The following is a 6,969-nucleotide window of genomic DNA, read 5'->3' on the forward strand; positions in this document are numbered from 1 at the left end:
AGACAACGACATGGCATGGAGCCGGGGAACATCAAGCGAAGTTTGAACATTTTAAGAAAGTGCGAGAACAACCTTGTCTGTCTTATTTTTGAAATGCTTTTGGAGTAACTGCAGAATACCCTGCCACTTTGGTCCACCTCCTTTACATGTGTCGCGAGGCTCCAAGAACGAGGCATAACACAATGGGTGCTATTCTTATTCAATGACATGTAAATGAGTGGCAGGGTATTCAGCAGTGTGATGCACATGATGCTGGCTCTGTCGAATACTCATGCCAAATTATTCAGGAACACAAAGGGTCGGTGATTGGAGACCAGCTCAGACAACGACATGGCATGGAGCCGGGGAACATCAAGCGAAGTTTGAACATTTTAAGAAAGTGCGAGAACAACTTTGTCTGTCTTATTTTTGAAATGCTTTTGGAGTAACTGCAGAATACCCTGCCACTTTGGTCCACCTCCTTTACATGTGTCGCGAGGCTCCAAGAACGAGGCATAACACAATGGGTGCTATTCTTATTCAATGACATGTAAATGAGTGGCAGGGTATTCAGCAGTTTAGCCATGCTTTTTAACCACTGCTAAACAAACAGTGTAGCACCGCAAAATTATATTATACTATTTATATATACTATTCTCGTACCTTATAAATATTTTGATTAGTTGTAATTATACAATTTTAACAAAACGTAATGCCTGTTGCATTCTCATCTGTTTTTAATAGCATTATATTTACACGACAATTGTTCGTAAACATAACTTGTCATATTCTAATAGACCCTGATAAAGGAAATCGGAGAGGTCGAAACGTCATCCCTTTTCATCGCTAGTTTTTATTATGTTTAAGAATATGTCTTTTTCAACTAAGGAACTCGCTATACCCGAATATTTGTATCGAAACAGTGAAGGAAGCTGGTGGTTACAACTCTTCGGGCCGGTTATTCAGTTTCAATAAAGTTTAGCCGAGGTTTAACAAAACCGCGTTCTAAACTATCTTGAATTATGCTGAATCTTTTATCTGAACATTCAGTTTGTGAACAGTGTCAAGAGGGCCGAAAGCTAGCAATGAAGGGCATTTATTTAATAAAAAACAACCCTCCCACAAAGATTACGAAAGGCCCTCTGATTGCGTAAAACAGCGGTTTGGGTCAGACCTCGTGTAAATAACCGGCCCCTTGTGTTTCTCTTTACTTCTATAGCAGATTGAAACTAATACTACTATGTAAGCAACAACTGTTGTCAAAGCACAACTGAATCAAGTTAAGTCAACAAGAATGGCCTAATGTCACCATCTCTTTGTTTACCGTAAGAACCCTCTGTCACACTTTAAGTTAAGGAACAGAGGAGGAGAAGAAAATTTAATTTAGCCATACGTTTTGCTATCACTTATCTGCTGGATGGCGATTTATCCGTCAGATAGCTTTATCCGCCCTTTATACAGCTGAGCCCAGTAAGTCTCTCTGCCCAGCTGACGCTTAATCTTAATCTTACTTTAGAGCTTCAACTTATCTGATAAGCGCAAAACAGGATTAAAATCGTCATAGGAACGTCACAAATTCTCATGGGTAACGGATTCTTCAGCCGGTGTACTTTGTTGCCATGGATACGACTGTCCTGGAGGTGGAAACTGTGGAATCTGTTCCTTACCAGGGTAGGGTGGTGGCGATTCTAACGGGTATGGGTAATCTGGGGGTGGTATATCTGCGTTTGTTGAAACTAGAGCGTGATTTACTTGAGGGGTTGTGGTGTCAACAGGTTCAGACGGAGTACGGCGTGATACTATAGCCATTGGAAACCTCTCCGCTGCCTCTCTGTTTCGCCTTTTAATTAGTTTAGCCAAGCAAACGTAAAGGAATATCAGTGCAAAAAAAACTGCGACAGTTACAATAATGGCTGTCATCCAAGCAGGAGACTCTAAAGAGAAAAAGAGAAACAAAAGTCAAACAAGCAGAGTTATCTGAAGCTAGGATCGTTTCCACGTGGCGTTGAAAAATACTCGAGTTGACGGTGCATGAGACGTGCTACAACAGATTCAACCTCTAATTTTTAAAACAAAGGTAGACAACCTGAACTTGATACGGCCTTGAAGGTGGCTTTGAATCCTCTGTGTGGTTTTCTACCCGCATAATCTGTGGCAGAGTAGAACTCAACCCACATATAACGATTACGGTGACTTGAACGAACGTTTTCGGGAATTGTAGTTCCACAGTATTTTCCCAAAGATGTGCCAGACAATGGCATTCCATCTCCAACTTCCACATAATCTCTGCAACCAGGATCCAACTGAAATCTCTCGAAGATGAGTTCAACGCTTTGTCCCTCGGGTACAGTGATGAGCCATTCACAAAGTAAACCCGGTGGGTAGTAGGTCAACGGACTCTCTAGAATCCCTTCTGATCCGGTCAACCTCAAATCAAAGTTGTGGACGTTATCCGGGTAACATAACTCGCTGGAATTTACAGCTTTAGTTTTCGCTACGGAGTTAGAAAACAATCTCAAGTAAATTCCTTGAAGTGATCCCACGGGGGAAGGGGAAGGGGAATTGGCTTCGGAGAGATTCAGGTGGGGCTGTTCCACCGAGCCTATCAAAATCTGACGTGCCATGCTTGGCATAATGAGATACCATTTTAGAACATACTTTAACAAGTTGTGAATGTCTTACGTGTGGATCATCACAAGTTCAAAACCAGTTGAAATTGTGTCAGTTATCGACCACTCTACTTGATTCTTGCGTCATCATTCAGAAATTACATAGCATAAAAAATCACGACCAAATTCAAAATATTTTATTTTGATGGGGTAGTACATAACAGTTTCGTTTTATTTACTCTGTTTCACTCGTGCTGATAACCTCTGAGGTATTGTCAAACAACACCCTGTCAAATCAGTCGTGATGAAGAGCGCTTTTCACGCTTGCCTTGAACTTGCCTTTTCTACCACCTAATTTCAAAATGTTTTGAGATAAAATTTCTTTGGCTGATTGGAAATGAGGGATGTTACGAATGAGCGGCAAGGTGTTTCAGCGGAGACACCGACTTCCCCGAAAACGAAGAAATAGGAATGCTTTCACTTACATGTTGGATCATGAAGCGCTGTAAATGTTGCTTTGAATCCCATGAAAGATGATCTGATTGGACCAGACCTGAAAAGAACCATCATGTTACGACCGGTAGAGGAGATGTCATCGGGGGTACCAAAACCGCACATTTTTCCTCCGCTCTCACCATCGATGTACTTCCCATCGACAACTTCTACATAATCTGCATCACATCCTCCCGAGATGCCATCTTGAACCATTTGAAAGGTGTCAAAGCTAAGTTTCACAAAGTACCCTTCTGGTACAGCTATGAGCCAATTACAGCTGGAGTGAGAGAGATACCCTTCTCCTCCCTCTGGGCTTTGAAGAGTTCCACTGTAACCAGATAATGTCAGGTTGTTGTTGTAAATGTTGCCCGGAAAACATCTCTGCTCGGAACTTCCGGCTGGGAAGAAAGATGCATCACCCAAATTAACCTACCATTTTTCAGGGAAGTCTTTGGTAGGCTCTCTACAGAATTTAAACCCTTTTGAGCTTTAAAATACTTATATGAATACTAGGGCCCGACTGGCAACACCGAAGGTGATAACGAAACATAATTTTTTGATGAAGTAGTAGAGCGTCCTCAGAGATTCAAGTTATTCACCACATATTTGATAAATTCAAAGTGAAAAGAGGAATACAAAGATACTCTGGAAACAGTCTTGGTCCAGGGCCATGGACTAAGTTCAGTTACACAGGAAAACTTCGAGACAACCAAGCTTATATGTTTTTTTTTCCTACGGTATAATTTAACCGAAAGAAGATTCTATACTCCTACAAACTCAGCTACTTTATTAAACAACGTGTAATGGATCTTACTATTGTAATACCATGTGGGTATTACAACAGTTATCTTCTAAAAAACTTACTTGAGCCCATTATGGACTATATCTTAGTTTACCACTGGCACACACTCACTGCTGCCTCCAAATCTTCTTGAAATGAACAATCTTCCACTGCATCTCTCTCTCCCTCTATCTCTCTCGGTATAACTTTCGAGTCCTTAGATACATTTACAAAGTATTCCAGGACATTTCCAAAGCTTACAAAACAACTGTTTTAGAAGTCTTCCACCATAACTTCATAATCTAATATATTTTTCTCGAAAGTTCCATGGTATGACAGTGGAAAGTTCGTGTATGCATGTCAGCGTGACTAGGCATTCTAGAAATTTCTAGAAACTTATTTTTTTAGTCACTATTCATAACACCTTACCGTCCCAATTTGCAATTCGAGCAAAAGTGTCTTTAGGAACAAAAACTCTTGGAGAAGTCATAATCAGTGGTACTTCAAGCCTTTTCCCCTTTAATTTTCCAATGATAACCATCTCTGAAATTACCTATTTAACCCCACAGTTGGTGTGGAAGGCGCACCTAAGCACCAAGAAAGCGAGGATCAGCGATAAATCCCAACTTGCTCCCGCTTTTTCACGACAAATCAAAAACATTGACCAAAGTAACGAACAAGCTTTACGCTTTAAAAATCATTGGTCTGTTGATAAATAAAATCATAATGTACTTACGCGGTTCCACAGCCTCAAAACGTGCTTTAAATCCAGTATGATTCCAAGAGTCCTGACTGGATTGAAACTTTATCCGCATGTACCCCCCAGTCGAGTACACCGCTGACTCCCTACTAAACAAGTTGTATCCGTAGTAAACAGCTACCTCTTCACTCCCCGACTTTTGCCCATCAAGTATTCGCACGTTGTCCTCCCGATCAAGATTAAATTTATCAAATGTTAGCTTCACTCTTTTGTTAGCAGGAACGGAAATCACCCAGATACAAGTGACTTTTCTCGGATAAGGAGTAGGATAGAATGGGGAGAAGAGGGTACCAGAGGAACCAGTGGGGCGAATATGTTCGGCATTCCCTTCTGACGATTGGCATGCTCCAAAGGCTTCCTCTGCAAATGAATGCATCAATAAGAACGTTGCAGCTCGATTTCAGACATTCATTTGCAATCCTTGTCAATATTTACCAACCTCACACATCGTTATTCCGGTATAATTTATTCGCCCCCCCCCCCACCCCGCCGGGAAACAATTGATAAAGAGCTGAGTGCTTCTATAGTACGTTTGTCTTCTTCACCAAAATATGCGAGACATAGGAAAGTGACTCTTTCCACTGACCATGGTGTTGTAAATAATGCCATCAGACTTTCCCCTACGCCTTGCAGTACATTTGCAACACCTGTAAGGCTTCAATAGTCAAACCACGGAAAGACAAACTCCGTAAACTTACGCAAGAAAAACTTAAACGATCCCATTTCCTCACCCTCCCCCCCTCCCTAAGCCCCTTAGGCCAACTGAGTTTCAGAGTAAACCCAAGAATGCCCAAATAACGTTACCTCTGACCACGGCTGAAAAGTTTAAACTAAAACTGCCTGCTTCCAATAAGTATTTCTCTTCCACAGAAAAATCAACAAACATGTGGCGTCCTGTGGAATAAATCACATCAGGATGGACCGTTCCGGTATATGATTTTCCAAGACGCTTGTATGATGAATCGATACCATCATAAAAAGTGAGTCTATCATAACTTTTTTGCAGATTGAAGTGATTAAATTTAACTTTCAATACATATGCTCCACCAGTGGAAAGGTCATCCGGTACTTTGAGTATCCATCTGCAACACCATGAAAACAAACTGGCAGGAGGTAAGAGAGGATAGCCTGGACTCGTCAGTGTCTTCTTATCTGATACAGAAGCAGCAAGTGCTTCACCGTAGCGAGGACAAACTAAAAAGTACAAATACAAGGAATGGTTTGCACCCAGGAGTAACAATGTGAGAGAAGTCCTGAGAAGGACCATTGTTCATAGTACTGACTAACGTTTCAGAGTGCAATGCTGTAACCCTATAGATGAAAGTTTCTGGAAAGCTGGTTCACTCCGTTGGAACAGAATCCCATGCCAAATTTCAACGACTACACCACAAATAAAATTAATAGAACGACCAAATATTACCAACAGAACAAACTGACCAATCACATCAACCTTACGTCATTTGAGTCTCACAGCCAATAAGATCACGGCAAAATTGACCAATCATAACACAAGAACCAGACTCATGAAATTCAACAGACAATAATTCTTTACTTGGCTTCTGCTGAGGTGGTGAAATCTCTTTAGAGAGAGGAGAAAACCACCCTACCATCAGCATGAAAATAGGGCAAATGCAAGGGACTTTCTCTCAAGAAATGGACCTCGTTTAAGAAAAAAATAAAGTGCTTTGAAGAAGAAAAGTTCTTGACTCAAGAGAGGAGATAACTTATGTTGACTAAACAAAAAAAAGGGCCTCCTTCATACACAATGGCTTAATTTCCATAGTGGTACACTAATTGACTTACTGAGTTTATTCTCTGCAGTGAATTTAGCCTTAAACCCTTTATGATATCGATGCGAGGAGGAGGAGGAATCTGATCTGAATCGCACCCACATGTACCGACTTCTCGAGCGGATTATCCCTGGATTTGACTCACCACAGAACTTTCTGTCACTTCCGTACACGTCTAGTACCTCTACATAATCACCATAGCAACGCCATAAAGGAAAACCTGCAGCCACAGACTCCATATCGAATAGCTCGAAGCTGAGTTTTACAATGTTCCCTTCTGGTACTGTAATGAACCAGTTACAGCTCATTCCTGGATAATATTGGGAGTAATTATAAGCATCTCTTGGACTCTCAAACGTTCCATTAAGGCCACTTAAGATGAGGTTGTCGTTGTCAATGTTTCCTGGCCAACATCTGTTGTTGGGACTTGCAGCTGTGAAGAGATCATACACATTTCCTGTAAACAACTTAATCTTTATAATATGTTTTGTCCTTTTAAATTAGATCGACTTGAGATTTTGGGTATTCATTAGGTCTATTCAACCCAGGCATATG

At 41.0% G+C, this 6,969-nt stretch overlaps 1 protein-coding gene across 1 annotated transcript; it reads right to left on the minus strand.

Moving 5' to 3' along the window:
- Window positions 1-1,520: 1,520 nt before the first annotated feature.
- On the minus strand, window positions 1,521-6,737 carry LOC131773525 (bone morphogenetic protein 1-like). The gene is made up of 6 exons (XM_059089481.2): window positions 6,428-6,737; window positions 5,429-5,818; window positions 4,601-4,984; window positions 3,074-3,481; window positions 2,066-2,473; window positions 1,521-1,913 (listed from the first exon to the last, which is right to left on the minus strand). The coding sequence occupies exons 1-6, from the start codon at window positions 6,720-6,722 to the stop codon at window positions 1,549-1,551; spliced, it is 2,250 nt and encodes a 749-aa protein (XP_058945464.2). The 5' UTR covers window positions 6,723-6,737; the 3' UTR covers window positions 1,521-1,548.
- Window positions 6,738-6,969: the final 232 nt, after the last annotated feature.

The sequence above is a fragment of the Pocillopora verrucosa genome, chromosome 14 (genome assembly GCF_036669915.1).
Source record: "Pocillopora verrucosa isolate sample1 chromosome 14, ASM3666991v2, whole genome shotgun sequence".
Classification (NCBI taxonomy): Eukaryota; Metazoa; Cnidaria; class Anthozoa; order Scleractinia; family Pocilloporidae; genus Pocillopora; species Pocillopora verrucosa.

Excerpts from the sequence above, each read along its gene's own strand:
- LOC131773525 (XM_059089481.2), bottom strand. The coding sequence starts at position 6,722 with ATGAGCTGTAACTGGTTCATTACAGTACCAGAAGGGAACATTGTAAAA. Across the intron at positions 5,819-6,427 it reads CACTGCAGAGAATAAACTCA|TTTGTCCTCGCTACGGTGAA; the intron begins GTAAGTCAATTA and ends TGTACTTTTTAG. Across the intron at positions 3,482-4,600 it reads TTTTGAGGCTGTGGAACCGC|CCGGAAGTTCCGAGCAGAGA; the intron begins GTAAGTACATTA and ends CTTTCTTCCCAG.